Source organism: Tamandua tetradactyla, chromosome 7 (genome assembly GCF_023851605.1).
Source record: "Tamandua tetradactyla isolate mTamTet1 chromosome 7, mTamTet1.pri, whole genome shotgun sequence".
Lineage (NCBI taxonomy): Eukaryota > Metazoa > Chordata > Mammalia > Pilosa > Myrmecophagidae > Tamandua > Tamandua tetradactyla.
In genome coordinates, this window is record NC_135333.1 from 145,889,079 (window position 1) to 145,908,386 (window position 19,308).

General features: G+C 35.9%; 1 protein-coding gene and 1 long non-coding RNA gene across 3 annotated transcripts in view; one reads left to right on the forward strand and one right to left on the reverse strand.

Moving 5' to 3' along the window:
* The window catches only part of ZDHHC17 (zDHHC palmitoyltransferase 17), a 185,686-nt gene extending 172,045 nt beyond the window's left edge, over window positions 1–13,641 (forward strand). The window contains exons 12-16 of one of the 2 annotated variants that reach the window (XM_077111496.1): window positions 4,001–4,094; window positions 4,933–5,016; window positions 6,304–6,461; window positions 7,220–7,314; window positions 8,459–13,641. In XM_077111496.1, coding sequence (XP_076967611.1) covers window positions 4,001–4,094; window positions 4,933–5,016; window positions 6,304–6,461; window positions 7,220–7,314; window positions 8,459–8,597 — 570 coding nt within the window. In that variant the 3' untranslated portion in view covers window positions 8,598–13,641. The remainder of the gene's footprint in view (window positions 1–4,000; window positions 4,095–4,932; window positions 5,017–6,303; window positions 6,462–7,219; window positions 7,315–8,458) is intronic. The other variant, XM_077111495.1, reaches the window with a different exon arrangement.
* LOC143642737 (uncharacterized) lies at window positions 9,606–19,298 on the reverse strand. Its single transcript, XR_013155834.1, has 2 exons — window positions 18,417–19,298; window positions 9,606–14,862 (listed from the first exon to the last, which is right to left on the reverse strand). It is a non-coding gene; the product is annotated as an uncharacterized LOC143642737 (long non-coding RNA).
* Window positions 19,299–19,308: the final 10 nt, after the last annotated feature.

Sequence of the window (19,308 nt, forward strand, 5' to 3'; positions counted from 1 at the left end):
GAACGCCTATTTGGGTCTAATCTCTTTGTGGTGCGCTGCACTTCTTGGATCTGTAATTTTAGGTCTTTCATAAGAGTTGGGAAATTTTCAGTCAAAATTTCTTCCATTAGTTTTTCTCCTCCTTTTCCCTTCTCTTCTCCTTCTGGGACACCCACAACATGTATATTTGTGCGCTTCATATTGTCCTTGAGTTCCCTGATACCCTGTTCAAATTTTTCCATTCTTTTCCCTATGGTTTCTGTTTCTTTTTGGAATTCAGATGTTCCATCCTCCAAATCACTAATTCTATCTTCTGTCTCTTTGAATCTATCATTGTAGGTATCCATTGTTTTTTCTATCTTTTCTACTTTGTCCTTCACTTCCATAAGCTCTGTGATTTGTTTTTTCAGTTTTTCTATTTCTTCTTTTTGTTCAGCACATGTCTTCTTCATGTCCTCCCTCAATTTATCGATTTTGTTTTTGAAGAGGTTTTCCATTTCTGTTCGTATATTCAGCATTAGTTGTTTCAGCTCCTGTATCTCATTTGAACTATTGGTTTGTTCCTTTGACTGGGCCATATTTTCACTTATTTGAGCGTGATCCGTTATCTTCTGTTGGCGTCTGCGCATTTAGACAGATTTCCCTGGGTACTGGATCCAAAAGTTTGGAAGATTTTTCTGTGAAATCTCTGGGTTCTGTTTTTCTTATCCTGCCCAGTAGGTGGCGCTCATGGCACACGTTTGTCTGCAGGTCCCACCAGTAAAAGGTGCTGTGGGACCTTTAACTTTGGAAAACTCTCGCCGTCCGGGAGGTTCGCTAGCCAAAGCGGCTTGGAAGAGTGCGAGCCGGCCCGGGGTCCGAACGCGGGAAGGGTCGCTGGCCGCCACAGCCCGGGAAAGCGCCCGTCCGAATTTCCTAGTCGGCCCGGGGCGACAAGCGTGGCGGGAGGGCGCCAGCGGCCCTCCCGGGAGAGTGCACGTTCCCAGGGAGTCACGGGTTTGGAAGGGGTCTCCCCGACCCGTCACCGTTCTCCGCGGCCTGGGGATTTCTGATCCAATTCTCTCAGTTGGTTCGGGGGGCTGCGCATGGTGTGGGCGCAAGCCTCAGCGGTTTCAGGGAACCGCCTCTCCAATTCTCCCAGTCGGCCCGGGAAGGGGGAAGGGAGTGACTCCGGCCGCTTGCCGTCCCGCCCGGTGAAGCCCGCGCCCGTCGGCGATCTCACCCGAGCGGCTTCTCTCAGCCAGCCAGCCGTTCCAGGATGGGGTACGCTGTCTTTTTTATCTCTGTTGTGGCTTTGGGAGCTGTTCTGTATCGTTTCTACTCCCCTAGTAGCTGTCCTGGAGAAGAAACTACGATCCGTGCGTCTTACTAAGCCGCCATCTTCTCCGGAAGTCAGCCCCTAGGTGTTTTTAAGAGTGATTAGGAGTGATGTTGATTGGGGTTTAGCAAACCATGGCAATTGGCACTATCTGCTGAAGCCTGCATAAGAATGGTCTCCAGAATAGCCTCTTGACTCCATTTGATCTCTCTAGGGCATTGATACCTTATTTTATTATACTTCTTTTCCCTCTTTTGATCAGGAAGGTATTGTTGATCCCACAGTGCCAGGGTCATACTCATCCCAGGCAGTCAGTCACACACCCTGTAGTTAAGGAGATTTTCATCCCAGATGGCTTTACCACGTGGGGGGAGGGCAGTCATTTTCCTTGGAGTGTTGGGCTTACATTGCAAATGATGCCAACTCCGAGCAACAAGGAGGCTTCCTGGAAGCAACGCTTAGGCCTCCTTATGGATAGTCTTAGCTTCTCCACTACAGAAATAAGTTTCATAAGGGCAAGCCTCAAAATTCAGGGCTTGGCCTATTTTCTTGGGAGTCCCTGAAGGTTGAGAGGGTACCCAGGTTGCCCAGATGGAAATTTAATACTTCTAACAATTTCTTTCTTAGCCCACTGGTTATTTAAGATTATGTTGTTTAATTTCCATTTATTTGTGAAAGCTCTGATTCTTTGGTGACTCTTAATTACCAGTTTCATTCCATTGTTGTCAGAGAAAGTGTTTTGAATAATTCAGTCTTACTAAATTTATAAGGACTCCTTTTGTATTACAGCATTTGATTTATCCTAGAGAAGAATATATATCCTGGTGTTTTGGGGTGTGATGATATATAGATGTCTGTTAGGTTTAATTCATTTATCCCATTATTTAGGTTCCCTATTTCCTTGCTGAGCCTCTACCTGATTGTTCTATCTATAGTGTAGAGTGATATATTGAAGTTTCCCACTATTACTGTTGAAATGTCTATAGTTCTCTTCAATTTTGCCACTGTTTGCCTCATGTGCTTTGGAACCCCTTGGTTGGGAGCATAAATGTTTATGATTGTTATTTCCTCTTGGTGAATTGTCCCTTTTTTTTAAATATGTAGTATCCTTCTTTGTTTCATATGATGTCTTTACATTTAATGTCTGTGTTATCTGATATTAGTGTAGCTATTCCTACTTTCTTTTGGTTACAGCTTGCATAAACCTTTTTCCATCCTTTCACTTTCAATCTAATTATATCCTTGAGTCTAAGATGTGTCTCTTGTAAACAGTATATAGATTGTTTATATTTTTAAATCCATTCTGCCAGTCTGAATGTTTTAATTGGTAAGTTTAGTCTGTTAACTGTAAAAGCAGTTCTTGATCCTACCATCTTATCCTTTTATTTTTGTCAGATCTCTATATTCTTTTCCTTCTCTTTCTTTTTTATCCTTTAAATTACCGTTGCTGGTATTCTTCACTTCAGTGCCCTCCTCCAGACCTCCCTCTCCTGTCTTTTTTTTCCCATCTGATAGGACTCTCTTTAGTATTTCTTGTAGGACAGGTCTCTTGTTGACTAGTTCTCTCAATCTTTGTCTTTGAAGATTTTAATTTCTCCCTTAATTTTGAAGGATAACTTGGCTGGATAAAGATTTCTTAGCTGGAAACCGTTCTTGCTCAGGATTTTAAAATATCATACCACTGCCTTGTTGCTTCCATGGCACCTGTTGAATAGTCCAAAGTCAGTCTTGTGTGTTTTCCCTTGTGAGTAGTACATTACTTTCTTGTGCTATTTTTAGGACTCCAACATTTGACAGTTTGATTAGTGTCTTGGTGCAGGCCTGTTAGAATTTATTCTATTTGGAGTTCATTGGCCCTCTTTGATTTGTGTATTTATGTCTTTTATAAGGGTTTGGAAGTTTTCCCTGATTATATCTTCAGCTAACTTTCCAAGCCATGGTGGGGCTGGCTATTCCTGGCACCTGGCTGCTCCCAGTCTGCATGGTCAGGTCCACCTCTGGAGTCCACACAGGCGTTATTGCATATGGAGCTGCTTGGCGAGGTTTCCCCAGCCAGCAGCTGGAGTAGTTTGGAGGAGAGGGATCCACACCTCCCCTCATGTAACAGCCTGCCCCTGGTGGGGATCACTGTTGACTGACCCACCCTGCTTTCCCCATCCTAATCCCCTCACTCCACCTCTCTCTCTCCCCCTAAACACCCTAGAGACCTCTTTGTTTACTCACACTCTGGGACCATAGTTCCAGTTATTTTTCCCCTGTACCTTGTCTTGTTCCATGGAGCAGAAGTGAATTCAGTCTACTCTCCTCTGCCATCTTCTTGGAATTCCTGACATATTTTCTATTTTTCAGAAATGTGAGTAGAAATTTGAACTTTTCAGAATTTAAATTACCATTCATCACAACAGCAAATTGGTCTTTGGTATTCCAGTTGTTATTTTTGTAAATTTATGGCTCAGTGTTCAGTCTTAAGACAAATACATATGTATTTGTGTAGCATCATCTTTTAGGTCTCTGTTGTTGCCTGTTTTATTAAACAAGATAATTGTGATTTTTTTTGGTTTTAGTTATCTGGAAACCTTAGTTTAATCATGTTCAAAGAAATGTAGTTTTTTTTTTCCTAATTGTATTTTAAGAAAATAAATGTTCACATTTTCTCTTTTGGGTGTATTGCCTTTCATAATCCTTTTACTTGTCTATTAACAGATACGAAAACCAGTGAGGTCCAAACACTGTGGTGTGTGCAACCGCTGTATAGCGAAATTCGATCATCATTGCCCATGGGTGGGTAACTGCGTAGGTAAGTTATGTTAATAATTTCTAATATTGTTTTAAAGTACTTAAGTTACTTTTGAAAACTAATGAAATACAGTATTGAAGTAGATTATAGGAAGTTCATTCCTGTACTCTGTCACACCCCTCATCCCCATATTTATCCTCTGATTGCTGAAACATCAACCCAGTTGAGAAGGGAGAAGGACTTGTAAAAAGACTGATTTCATTTCCCTATCAGTTCTCTGGTAGCTAGTGTTTCATGCTTTCTACCACTGAATAGCAGTGAAATTAATGAGGCAAATAGTGTTGCGTTTTAATTAAATTGAAGGAAGTAAAGCAATAAGAATATTTGAAAGGTTATATATGGAGACAGAGAGGAATGAAAAATAGCTCTACACACTAATAGCGTTCAAGAATAGTACAGTTTGAGAAGTTGAACTTAGAGGTCTGAGAGATGGCCCTGGGAATTTTATGAAGTAACAGAATGCTGGGATTGTGTGACCCTGGGGAGAAGCCTTTGAAAAACTGAATAGTAGAATTTATAAAAGTAAATATAAAATAGGGTCATTTTAAACCCAGAAAAAGCAAAGAATAAGATTAAAGCTTCAGAGTTGTGATTTATTTGGTTCACTGGGATGCTTTTGCCTTCAGAATAAATATCATTGCAGTCATCACATCACTTTACATAATTATAAGCATTTTAAGACTTTATAAAAACATTTATTTTCTTGAAAAAATTCTATAAAATAATGCATGTGATTCGAGTCCAGGTTGTATCACATCTTTCATGGCATACTCCCAAAAGGTATATTACCAGTCGTTTTTTTCTTAGCTGAAAAAATTGCTTCTGTGTTGTTCTTTAGGTGCAGGCAACCATAGATACTTTATGGGCTACCTTTTCTTCTTGCTTTTTATGATCTGCTGGATGATTTATGGTTGTATTTCTTGTGAGTACAATTAGTTTTTTGCTTTCTTAAAATATAAATGTTTGCGTATTCAGAGTATATGAATATATACTAACAAATTATGTTAATGACAAGTCTTTTCACTAAAAGTTATTGTTTAGGGTACTTTATCACAATACGCATAAAGAAAGAAATAGTATAGAACTATCAAATAAATTATGTTCAGCATATCTTATAAGCAAACAGAATTATCAGTGAATATTTGTCCTCTGACAACATACTGATTTAATAGACTTTGAAAAGCTTCTGAAGAAAACAAAACAAAAATTTCACATCACATACTTATTTTACTCTAATAGTTTATATATGTGTGATTGTGCTAGTTCTTTTTGTTTGAAAAACAGTTGGGAAAATATATTTGAAATGAAGTTGCACAGAACTTGAAGTGTGTTGAAAAGTAAGATATAATTATCTACCAGAGAATAGTAATAGATATTAGAGTTTGCCCTTTTTAAGTGTGAGTTTTCATTCAGTCATTTGAGTTTAGTACCTTAGTGGAAATGATGGGTTTTTATTGCACATTGAGAACACATTCTAGAAAGAGTTTTAATGAAGATATTAGTTACTGTGCTTCAGAGCTTGGTGGCCCTTAGCATAAAAATGTACTAGATTTGGTTTAAAAATAAATCTTGAAGGCTGCCTCCTCATATGGAGATTCATTTGGTCAGAGATCTTGACTTTATTTTTGGCCCAACATATTCCTGCCAGTAACAGCTGTCTGTTAGAGCAGCACTCTCAGAGAGTAGGAGATACTGCATTAAGAAAAGTCCCTGTTACCGTGATCCTGTTATACCACCTCTTCTGAAAGCCAAATTCTTACCTATTTTTATCATCTTGGGTTTGTAGAAAGAAAATGCTCTTTTAGGTATTGTGCATTTTTAATAGCAAACAAATAAAAAATTTATTCTAAGATACAGTAAACTTTTCTGTTTTTTTTAATTTTTTTATTGTTTTTATTTTTTGCATGGGCAGGCACCGGGAATTGAACCCGGGTCTCTGGCATGAGAATTCTGCCTGCTGAGCCACTGTTGCACTGCCCAATACAGTAAACTTCTTAAAGATTGGCTGCTACCTTTCCTTTTCTGTCTTTGATATGTCTTTTCATTAGTGTACAACAATTTCAAGAGTATAAGAAATATTAACTATTGAAACTCATCAGTTAAATCTAGACTCTTTGATTATATTTTCCAAGTGGTGCCTAGCACAAATGCCTATACAGAAGGCTTGGATGATTACTGAGTAAATATGAATACTCTGTTCTGGTTTTAGACTGGGGCCTCCACTGTGAGACCACTTACACCAAGGATGGATTTTGGACGTATATTACTCAGATTGCCACATGTTCTCCTTGGATGTTTTGGATGTTTCTGAACAGTGTATTTCATTTCATGTGGGTGGCTGTATTACTCATGTGTCAGATGTACCAAGTAAGTGCAAGTGCATTACTTAGTGTGCTAACTGGAAATTTTTATACAAGTTCACTCTCTGACTAAAAGATGATAATGTTTGTTCTTTTTTGAACCATTCCTGCTTTTCAAGGATTAATTTCATTCTTGGATTTGCTTTTACTTCCTGCCTCCCTTTTTCCCTCCCTCCTCTCCTTCCTTTTCTCATATTATGAACCTTTGACTTTCAGTACTCTCAAGACAGAACTTATTTTTGTTGTTACTGATTCAAATACATTCAATTTGATAAAAGGCTAAGCTTAGAATGGTGATGTCATTTATTTTATTTTCATTTTAATGGTAGTGTTTATCCATAAAAATCAGTATTTATTCAAGAGTTTATTTTTACAAATTAGGGATATTTTTAAAGCCTCATTCCTCAAGAGATTGAGGGTGAGGTTGTCTGTATATATATAGTGTCCATCTGTCCATGCACACAATGCCAAGTAACCTATTTTTTTTTTTCCGTATAGACAGGCTCTGGGAATTGAACCCAGGTCTCCGGCATGGCAGGCGAGCATTCTGCCACTGAGCCACTATTGCACCGCCCAACGAACCTATTTTTAAAAATATTTTTCCTACTTAACAGTCTACTTTTCAGACTCAAATGATGTCATCATGTAAACTAGCTTGATGATCTCCTGATGGAAAACCAAAAGGACTTCATTTTTCTCTCCATCCTAGGCCTTGTTCATATTAAATACTCAAATAGTAATGGTTTGCTTTCTCTTACCTCTTAGATATCATGTTTAGGTATTACTACAAATGAAAGAATGAATGCCAGAAGATACAAGCACTTTAAAGTCACAACAACATCTATTGAAAGTCCATTCAAGTACGTACATATTTATATATTTAATATTTTCCTTTGCCTTATAAATTTCCTATGTCACCAAATGCAGTAAATGTTTAGTAAATACACCAAAGAGAAGTATTTTCTTTAGGTATGGCAATAGAATATGAAATAGGGAATATTCCTTTTTCTTAGCAGTGTGTAGACTATAAATCCTACTGAATTCTAAGATTTCTGTCAGAAGTAGCATAGGTCAGTTCACCCTAACTTCAGAATTCATCACACTAACTGTATATAAATCTGTGATATAACTTTATATATATATAAATATAGATTATATATAATCTATATTAATAATTAAAAAATTTTGCCTTCCGTTTGATGGTTAGAAACAGTACTACCCTAATTATATGAAATATTTAAAACTTTGAGTTTTACTGTGGCTACATGCCTACTAACTCTCAAACCTTTGAAGTACTATTAATTATCGCATGTTTCTGGAAAGCAAGTCAATCTTTAAAAGAAAAATGAGAGAATAAATTTGATGGTTTTGATAATTCTCCCATAGCTATCATAATTCTGTAAAGTATGTTCAAGTTCTAAAATTGCCTGAGGTTATCCTTGACATTTTTTTAAAAAAATTGTTACTCTTAGCGTGGGCAACAGTGGCTCAGTGGCAGAGTTCTTGCCTGCCATGTTGGAGACCTGAGTTCGATTCCCAGTGCCTGCCCACGTTAAAAAAAAAAAAAAAACCATGAAAATTGTTACACTTAGATTTACTGCCAAGTTCATGCTATTTATAATTATTTTGTCTTTAATTTTCTTTTTCTGTTTTGGAAGTAGTTTTTCTCCTTGCCAAAGGTCCTTGAGTCTAGGAAAGGTTTTATCAAAAATTGCATATGGCATAGGGAATAAAAGAAACATGAATTTAAATAACTTAAAACTATAATTGTGTAATCCATTATAAATTAGCAAAAGAGAGTAAGAAAAATCGTGGGTAGACCTATTAAAAAAAACATGAATGCATATATACTTTGAAGAGTTATAAGTGAGTTGCCTTTCTAGCAAGTAACCTGGGTTTTTAAGTTTAGAAAATATATATTTAACACCAAAGTTTATTGAACTCATATATTAAATCACTGTACTAATTGACTTTTTTTGGTGGTTTTTGTTGTTGTTTTTTTAGCCATGGGTGTGTAAGAAATATTATAGACTTCTTTGAATTTCGATGCTGTGGCCTCTTTCGTCCTGTTATCGTGGACTGGACCAGGCAGTATACAATAGAATATGACCAAATATCAGGATCTGGGTACCAGCTTGTTTAACACCATCTTTAATCCTATGAAGCATATTGCTAAGTGGTGCCTGAAAATTGTCTGTTCATGTCTCTCTCTCACTCAAATCCACACCCTTTGAACAATAGCATGCTATGTGTAGGGCTAACAGTGAACTTTACAGTCTTTTTTTCCAACACTTTTATTAACAAAAGTAAACATGGACAGAACACTGCCACTTCTGGGAAGAAGTATCATAAAAAAGTATTTTAATGGTTCTTAATGTGGGAATTCACATCATACTCAACTTTTTGGTTTTGTTTTCATAACACTTCACAAAAAATGAATGAACTTATTCTGCTAACAAATGTGTGTTGTTGAGAAATGTTCAATTCTAGTTAAAACTAAATTTGTGCTATACGGCTAAATTTTATGATGTAATTTAGTAATATTGCATCCAATTCCAGAGAGTTTTCTTAAATTGATTCAGACTAGTATTTACGTTTTAGAATGTATGTGTAAATAATGTGATGAAAATCATGTGGTTTTATTAGGGATCTACAGTAACATGTCTTCAAAGGCACAAGAAAATAATGTTCACAAAAAATGTACTAACAATATTTTATGTCTATCAGCTGTTCCAATGCTGATATATTTTTAGTTCAGTGAAATTGTAGTAACCTTGCTTTGAGGTTTTATGGTCTGATAATAAAGCACTTGCATGAGCATAGTAAGTCATGTTTTGTTCAAATTTAAAGGCCCTACTAAGTGCATGATATACCTAATAGAATGCATACTAGCAGATATTACCCAGTGAAGCATAAATTAGAATTTAATTAGATGTGCACACAGTCCAATTTTTAAAAGAAGTGAGGTAGTATTTTCAAGAAAGGCAGATAAAAATAGGTTAATACAAAATTCTCAGTAACAGAAACAAATATCTTTCTTTTTTAATTCCAAGCTGCAAAATAAACTGTAGACAAAATAATGGAGTTCAGCTAAGATGGAGCATGATCTCTCTATGTAGCACATATGAATAAAAGAAAAACTAATGGTATATTGTTTTTTTTTTAAAATGACTTATCAAAAAGTAGACTGCAGTCCTCAAGATTATTTAAATTTTCCCAATATTCAGTATGTCTTGAAATTTTTCAATGCTGTCTGAAACAATTTCAGAAATATTTTCTTACTGTTAAATGTGATGCATTAATCAATTTTTGTTGCAGCATCTCCATACCCTCATAGTAATAAACTATTAATTACTGCTTCCATAACTGCTGTTTACAAAGTAAGACTTGGTTTAGTCCTCTAAGTGCTGTGGCAAACTGTGGTTCAAGCAACCTGTGGGAAACCTTTGAGAGGGAACAGGGTGAAGAAGGGTGGGTAACAGTGGTCAGACTGATTACAGATCCTAGACCAGTGTAAAGAATGTGTATCTGTATATAAATAATTTATCAAATAGTTTTCTCCGTGTCTCTTACGTGTTAGTGTATTTAAAGCTGCTCATTTTATCCAACCAAAAAGAAAAGGAAGATAACTAATGAGCTTCTAGTGATAATATTGCTGTCAATAGGCATTATACCCTGCAATTTCACTGCATGTCTGATGCTTGGTAAAATTAGTATTCCCTGTAAAATGCAGATTACAGGTATTAAAACAATCTAGTGGTATACCCGCCCCTTGCCTTAGTAGGAAGAGCAGTGAAAATGTATATAGTTGATGTTCAGTATTTCCCACTAACATTTTTTATATAGTAGTTTCTTTGACCATAAGTCACACATCAAAAAAGATTACTCTTAGTGTATGTGAGTGTTTTAATATTAGAAAATTGGCATATGTACTTTATTTTTGAAAAGGGAAGAGATGGGTATGGGGTGGCAATAACATTGTGCCATTTTGTCATAGAATGTAAAAAATTGGTTAACTTTACAGATGTCTCTGCTAGTTTTGACTACTAATTGGGGGAAATTTTAGATGATTTTTAAATTCAAAGTTATTTATAAAATGCTAGGATTTTGTTTTACTTTTTTGTATTTTGAGCCACTTCACATGAAGACTCAGTTGAAATTTTTATCAAATACATTTTACCAACTGTCAAAGACTATAGTGGTTTTCTTAGAGTTTGGATAAGAGTGTTGTTACCATGTTCTTTCTTTGTGGTGCAATATTCTTTTCAGTACAAAAGACATGTCTTTCATTTAAATAGAAAAAACTTAAAATTGTACAATTATATGGAAACTATTAGCAGTCTCAGTGCTTTAGTAATAACCATCTCACGGTACCAGTGAAAACTGTAACTCTGAAACAATGGTCAGGAGCCAACTATGCAGCAGTGTACCGTCTGTTTTAATTATTTTGTAGGTCCTGTGTGAGAAATCAACGTTACCAAATTCTTAAGTTGTATGTGAAGGTCACCCATTTGGGATGAGATCACATCAGCCTAATTAGATATTTTTAGCAAACAGATACTTAATCTCAGCCCTGAACATGAATTATTTCTTTGGAGTTTTTCACTTCATATTCTTAATGTTCCCAGAAATTTATTTGAAATATTAATGTCTATAACAGCATCATTAAATCATAAGCTCTGGATATTTTTATTTTTTATTTTCTTTATTTATAACTGTGCCAAGTATTATTTACTACTTACCGTGTTACTCTGTGGAAAGAAAAACTTGTAAAGTGTTTAATAAATTAGCTCTCCTTAAATAAATTAAATCTGTCAAAATTTTGTAAAATATTAATCAGAATAAATATTGACTCTTAAATGTTTGCTTTTGTAATGATTTTACTCAGTTTACTTTAAGAAATTGATGAAGCAGATTGGTAGTGGTGCCTATGATATAAAAAGATTATATATTTATCTCCTAGTCACCTAGGAGTCAGGGGATATGGGACTGGAGAAATTGGCAAAAATAAAAGATAATGGTACTATTCTATAAAATATCCAACTCTGTGTGTGTAATGCTTTCTTTTAAAGAAGAAAAGGAAATTGTCTTTAAGAATTTTGGATTGGATGGAGTTGAAGAAGATCCTCAAGAACTGAATGACTCTCCAAGTTTTAAGTCTAAGTATGTCAAAAGACTAATTGTAGTAAAATATTGCAAAATGAAATTTACCAAAGATCAACTTCAGTTGAGAATTCAAGCATGACAAAGCTTCTTGATTTTGGAATTAAAAAAGCAAAAATGATGTAGGACCCCTATTTCTGGTTGTTAATGGTTTAATTGAGAACGTGTGGTATTAGAAATATTTTCAGATTAGACTAATACTCAATTCTTAATTACTTTATGATCTTGAAGGTAATGCCTCCAGAAGTGCCTAGAGCGCAAGTAAAAATTTTGAACAGCTGTATAAAATACAGCAAATGCTCCAGCAAGGCATCAGTTTTAATTCCAGTTAAGTACTTTCCTCCCCTACTTTGTCTGCTTGTCTAGATCCCCCAGCTCTTGCCCAACTGATATAGATTGCACCTACGAATAAAGTGCTTGGTATAAAGAGTAAAAAAATACCTTTATATAAGACTCTCTTCTTTCAAGAGAAGTTGTGGGGTACACAAAAAGACTTTGAAAATAGAGACTCTGTAACTCCAAGTAGAACATTAAAAATGCCTCTGATCTGTCAGGCAAGTCACAGACTCAAGGAAACCAGATGTGGCTGTTCTCTTTTGCTTTTTTTTTTAAAATGCAGTTTTATTGAGATATATTCATACACCATACAATCCATCCAAAGTATACAATCAGTGGCTTCCAGTATCACCACATAGTTGTGCAATCATCGCTACAATCAACTTTAGAACATTTCATAACTCCAAAAAATAATAATATAAAATTAAAATATAAAAGAAAACCCAAAACATCCCATACCCCTTATCCCCCCTTTTTTGCCTTTTAATTGGAATATAAATAGTCTATTCAGACAAATTCTACTAAAATATTTGTCATTAGACATTTACCAGGATTGACAAATATTTTTAGTAGATGCCAATATTGTTGGTACTTAGAGGGACTGTTTCTCTTCAAAGCATCAGAAAGACTTATTGTTACTATTCGTATCCCCAAAAACAAGTTGCTAAATTTTATGTACTGTAAGTATTTGTTTCTGAAACAGAAGTTGAAGAGACATTGCCCTAGAATTAAAGGATAGCCAACATGTGCCAAAGAATCTGTTAAAACTTCCTGTGATAAGTTCACGGAATCTTGAGTAGGACATGAGATTTTGTTGGTTTGTCCCAAGTGATTTGAACAGTGAATAAAGTATTTGCAAAGTCCTCTTGGGGAAATGATGAGAAAAGGGGAAAATTCAACTTCCCAAAGTTGAATTCTTGATATTCTCACAAGCAGTGTGGACAATCAAAGCTATAGGCTGAGCCCCCAATCTTGGGATTTGTTCATATGAAACTTAACCCCACAAAGGATAGGTCAAGCCTACTTAAAATTAGGCCTAAGAGTCACACCCAAGAGAACCTCTTGTTGCTCAGATGTGGCCTCTCTCTCTAGCCAACACAACAAGCAAACTCACCACCCTACCCCTGTCTATGTGGGACATGACTTCCAGGGTTGTGGACCTTCCTGGCAACGTGGGACAAAAATTCTGGAATGAGCTGAGACTCAGCATCAGGGGATTGAGAACACCTTCTGGATCAGAAGGGGGAAGAGTGAAATGAGACAAAGTGTCAATGGCTGAGAGATTTCAGAGACGAGAGGTTATCCTGGAGGTTATTCTTACACATTAATAACAAGATATCACCTTGTTAGTCAAGATGTAGTGGAGAGGCTGGAGGGAACTGCCTGAAAATGTAGAGCTTTGTTCCAGTAGCCATGTTTCTTGAAGATGATTGTATAATGATACAGCTTTCACGATGTGACTGTGTGATTGTGAAAACCTTGTGTCTGATGCTCCTTTCATCTACCTTATCAACAGATGAGTAAAACATAAGGAATAGAGATGAATAATAGGGGGAACAAATGTTAAAATAATTTAGAGTGAAATGCTGGTGATCAGTGTGGGGCAGGGGTGGTGGTATGGTATGTATGAATATAAAGAATAAATAAATAACTTCCTGTGAGATAGGAAGACCCACAATAGCTTACTTTTATACATTAGTTTTAAGTGAATCAATGATTATATATATTTTATCCGATAACATTTATTATAGCCAGACATCTTAAAATCCTTATCTTCCTTAAATTTTCACTTTATGACTCTTATTTATGTTCTGGACTTTTAACAGTCATTTTTAAGGGATCTTTGTATAATTGGTTTCATTTAAAAACATAGTTAAAGTCTTTAAATATGTTAAATGGCAGTTACAAATTTTTAAGTCATCCTATCTTATAAATCTTAAACTTTTAAATATAGGAATTTTTATATGTGGATTCTAAAAGTCAAGAACCAATGAGTAATATTTGTGTTATTATAACTATGTAAATACTGTCTGCTGCAGAACCAAATAATATGCTAGAATTACTTTTCTTGCTAAGGGTCCAGTATGATCCCTGTGCCCCACAAAGGAAAAGTCAAGTTTAACTGGGATATCCATTTTTATATGGAACCAGTTTTTCTATATTTTCAAATGTTTTATCAAGGTCTTTTTCTGTGTTATTGGTTGCCTTTGTTTCCCGGAGCCTGTCTTTCTGGAGTTTCCAGTTCTGCTTCAGTATATAGTGACTGGTTTTTTTTTTTTGCAGCACACATCACACTGGACTCAGGACTTATTTTCCTGTGTTAAATTCAAAGTATCCAAGGTTCTGTATCTTCTTCCTTGCTTATGCTTTCATTTTGTTAAGTATGTTCTTAATTAGCTTTGTTTAGAATGGATTTGTAGGAGGTAAACTTCTGAAAACTTGCAAGTCTAAAAAAATGTCCTTTCTGGCTTCTTTTGTACTTGATAGACTGAATTTAAAATTGTATTTGAAAACTTTTTTTCCTTTTTAATTTTAAAGGCTTTGCACTAATAACTGCTAGCATCTAGTGCTGGAGATGAGAAATCATCTAATAGCTTGATCCTGATTCCTTTAAAAAAAAACTGACTTTTTAGTGTCTGAAAGTTTTTAAGATCTCTTTATTCTCGGTATTCTGAAATCTCACAATATGAAAGAGTATCTGATATTATGTAACAAATCATCTCAAAATGCAGTGGTTTAAATTGTTTCATCTGTCATGATTCTGGTGGTCATGTTTGCTTGGGGTCACTCTTCGGTTACAGTTAGACAGTGACTGGAACTGGAGTGACTCAAAGGAATCTTCACATATCAGGTGGTTAATAACCTAGGCTGGGATATCTCCTTGTGGCCTGGGCATGATTGCAAGCATCCTAAGAGAACAAGAAAGAAGTGCAAGGCATTTTTATGATCCAGCTTTCCATACTGTTAAGGCAGTAACAAAGGTCCAGCTAGGTTCAAGATAAATACCATCACTTGATGAGAGGAGTTCCACTGTACATTTTAAGAAGAGCATGTTTATGGCATAATTTTACTTAAAAACTACTTTTAATACTCTTGTCTGCTGAGTATGCTGCTGATGAATTACTTTGTATGTATTGTATGTTTGAAAAAGCCTTCATTTCACGTCTGTTTTTGAAAGAAATTTTAACTGATCATAGAGTTCTTTTCTTTCTATATTTCAAACAAATCCCTCTACTATCTTCTTACTTTCATTGTTTCCAACAAGAAGTCTGCTTGTCTTCTCATTTTTTTTTTTTTCTTTTCTTTTTGCGTGGGCAGGCACTGGGAATTGAACCCAGGTCTACAGCATGGCAGGCAAGAACTCTGCCACTGAGCTACCGTGGCCCTGCCCTATCTTCTCGTTTTTGTTCGTTGGTACATAGTCTTTTTCCTTGGCTGTTTTTGAGATTTTTTTCACTTGTTTTAAGCAATTATGAGATGCCTTGATGTACTTTTTTGTTGCTTGTGTTTGGTGTTCACTGAACTACATAGACCTGTAGGTTTACAGTTTTCATCAAATTTGAGAAATTTTTAGTTATTTCTTCAAATATTTTCCCTCCTTCTTTTCAGGCCACTTGAGATTGTCCACAGACCACTGATCCTTAGTTCATTTTTAAAATTCCCTTTTCTCAGTGTTTATTTTGGTAAGTTTGTCTGTCGGTTCACAAATATTGTCTAGTTTATCATAAATACCAGTGTATTTTTACATCCTTCATGTTATAGTTTTCACCTGCATTGATTTGGATTCTCTTTTTTATCTTCTGTCACTACAGTTAACTTTTTGTACATAAATGTACCACAACTAGAATAATTTTTAATATCCTTATCTGTTAATTTTAACATCCATGTCTGTTCTGAGTTGGCTTTGATAGTTTCTTTCCCTTACATGGGTCATACTTTCCTACTTACTTATATGCCTGGTAATTTTTTTATTGGATGTCAGACACTATGGATTGGATACTGGGTATCTTTTTGTATTCCTATAAAAAAAATTCCTGAGCTTTGTTCTGGGATGCAGTTAAACTACTTGGAAGCTTTGATCCTTTCAGGTCTTGCTTATAGGATTTGTTAGGCAGGACAAGAGCATTGTACTCTACACTTCTGTGTATCCTACCCAAAACCCAATGAAGTAAGTTTTCAGTTTGGTGGTGGGAACAGGCTTTATTCTCAGCTTTATGAGTACCAAACACTATAGCTTCTAAGCTTTTTGGATGTTTTTGCCCTGGCCTTGGGTAGTTATTTCACATGTGTGTACTACCAGAACTCAGGTATAGACTTGCAAGATGTGGATTGGGGGGTGCTGTGCATTTCTGGAGTTCTCTGTGCAGTTCTTGCCTCTCCAGGTGCATGAGCTCTAGCCACCTTGGTCCCCTGAACTCTCAGCTCTCTCTTCAACTCATAGTGGTTTCCAGCTCTGCCTGGGCTCCCTCTTTGCATTTCAGCCTGAAAATTCTATCAAAGCATTTAGCACTGGAAATTTTGAACTGATCTAGTTTATTTCCATAATTGTCCTTTGTTACCAGTTGTCAAATGTCTTGAAAACTGATTTTTGGATATATTTTGTCTGTTTTATCGTTTCAAGTGAAAGGGTAAATCTGTTCCCATTTAACCCATCCTGGCAGTAAATGGAAGTTTTAATTTTTTTAAAATTCTGTTTAATTTCTAACATGGAAAAATATTATTAGATATAACTTACATAAACAAAAGCTCTTTGAGGGTCTTCAGTAATTTGAGAATGTACAGAAGTTCTAATATCAAAAAGTTTGAGAATAGGTTCAGACCAACACGTCTCAAATAGTGTTCCTTAAGAGGTTAGCAGTTCCATGGACAACTTATTCAGGTAAGGCTCTTTTGAGTTAAAACAGACGTCAAACACAGGATGTCAAGGATTTCAATAAGCTAGTGTGTGCTGTGAATGTACAAGGAAATACACACATCTATAATTCTAACATTATCAACTTATCCTGAAGATTTTTTTTGGAATTATATTTACCAATAGCCCTCTGAAAATATACCAAACCATTGTTAAGGGGCTGAAGATATTTCACATGTGTAGTTCTTAAAAATATGCATTATTAGCCATGCAGAACTTTAATGTTGTATTGGGATTACTTTGGATCTACCCTACTGAATCAATTTATGTCCCAGTGACAAATGATTCCTCCCAGAAAAGTCTTCCCGAATTCAAATTCCCTTTTTCACTCCTAGAACCAGTAGGAGCTAACGTTACAGTTTTAGAGTAACTGTTTTGCCATGGCTCCCAGATAAATCAAGGATAACTTAATTATGGATGGATGACTATTTTATTTGTTTATATCATTTAGTGTCAAATTACCGGGAACCTAGCAATCTCATTAAGAACATTTCCCCTCTAGAGTATCTACTAGCATCTCCAGTTGGGTGAATACGTAAATATGAGAAATATTGGCTCTGTATAAGAAATAGTTAACTATATACTATATATAGTGTTATCATTACTACTACATAACAGACCACACAAAAATTTAGTAACTTAAAACAGTATTTAATTTGTTCATGGATCAACAATTTGGCCAGAACTCAGCAGGAATATCTCACTGTGCTTTACTTTGTGTCAACTGGGATGGTTTCAAGACTGGGGGACTGAAAGAATCTGAAGGCTCACTGGCTGGCATCTGATGGTTAATACTGGCTGTTGGGTGAGACCTCAGCTAAGACCTACATATGGCCTTTCCACGTGTTCTCGCTTCCTCTGAATGGTGGCCGAGTTCCAAGAATGAGCATCCCAAGAAAAAGGTAGGCAAAAGCTGTATTATCTTTTCTAATTTACTCTTGTTTTCACATTCCATTAGTTAAAAATGAGTTACTAATTATCATTGTAACTGGAATTTTTTAAAATTTCCTCCTCAGATTGTTCATTACCAGTGTATAAACACTATTGTTTTTTGTGTGTCGGCCTTGTACCCTACCAAATTTCTGAATTCACCTATTAGCTCTAATAGTTTTATTGTCTATTTTTCAGAACTTTCTATATATAGGATTGTATCTTCAAATAGTGAAAGTTTTACTTCTACCTTTCCCATTTGAATGTCTTTTTTTCCCCCTAATTGCTCTAGCTAGAACTTCTAGCACGATGTTGAATAACAGTAGTGACAGTGGGCATTCTTGGTCTGATCCCAGTCTTAGAGGGGAAGCTTTCAGTCTTTCACCATTGAGTATGAAGTTGACTGTGGGTTTTTCATATATGTCCTTTATCAAGCTGAGGTAGTTTTTTCTTTCTATTCCTATCTTTCAAAGTGTTTTTACAAGGATGCTGGATTGTGTCAAATACTTTTTTGCTTCAATCGAGATGATTCTGTAGTTTTTCCCCTTTGAATTTTTTCAATACACCCTTAATCAAATTCCTCCCACAAAGTTTCTGCCCTTTATTTGATGCCATACATACCATTATCCATTTAGCTTTTCCAGATAAGTACTGCAGAATGTTAAAATAGGTTGGGAAAGATTAAGATGTGTTCACAAGTCAGGCTGGTTTTAATAAACATCACAGTCCAATTTCATACCCTTATGCCAGGGATAAAAATGATCAGGTCCAATCTCTGGTAAAGAACAAGCAGCTTCTAGGAAAATAATGAAAAAGCTCCTTATATAACAATCTAGTGTTCCTTTCCTATCTTAGTCAAATGAATGCCCAGACAATGCCATATTCCTTGCTACTTAGAATTGAAATAAGTGGGAAAAAAAAACAAACCACTCCAGTTTCTAGGATTTAGAAAGTCACCATCTATCAGATTAGAATAGAAAGTTAAAAAAAAAAAAATCTTGCTATGCCTTAGGTTCTGCAGTTGTCTACAGCTGTTTATAATGATCTTCAGATGTACAGGCAAAAGAATTTTTTAAGAGTTTTAAAAGTAAGCCTACCCTAGATTAGTGTGCCTCTCTGAAGAATCTGTTGAGGATTCTATGGCCCCATCCTAGAGATTCTGCTTCTGTGTAGCTGAAGTATTGTCTAGGAATTTGCTTTTTAATACTTCCAGGTGATTTTAATGCAGGTTGTCCACAAGCCATACTTTGGGAAATTGCTCCAAAAGAAGAGTAACCGACCACCAGGTATAGTGGGGCAGGAAAAAAGGAGATGCTGTACTGCTGAATGCCAGCTCTCAGGAGCTGAAATGTGATGGCTGTTGCCTAGCAACCCTCACTCTGGAGGCGAACTTAGCAATTTAAAAGAGACAGATAGGGGTGCACAGGTGGCTCAGTGGCAGAATGCTCGCCTTCCATGTGGGAAACCCAAGTTCAATTCCTGGACCATGCACAGCCCACCCGCCCCCCTCCCC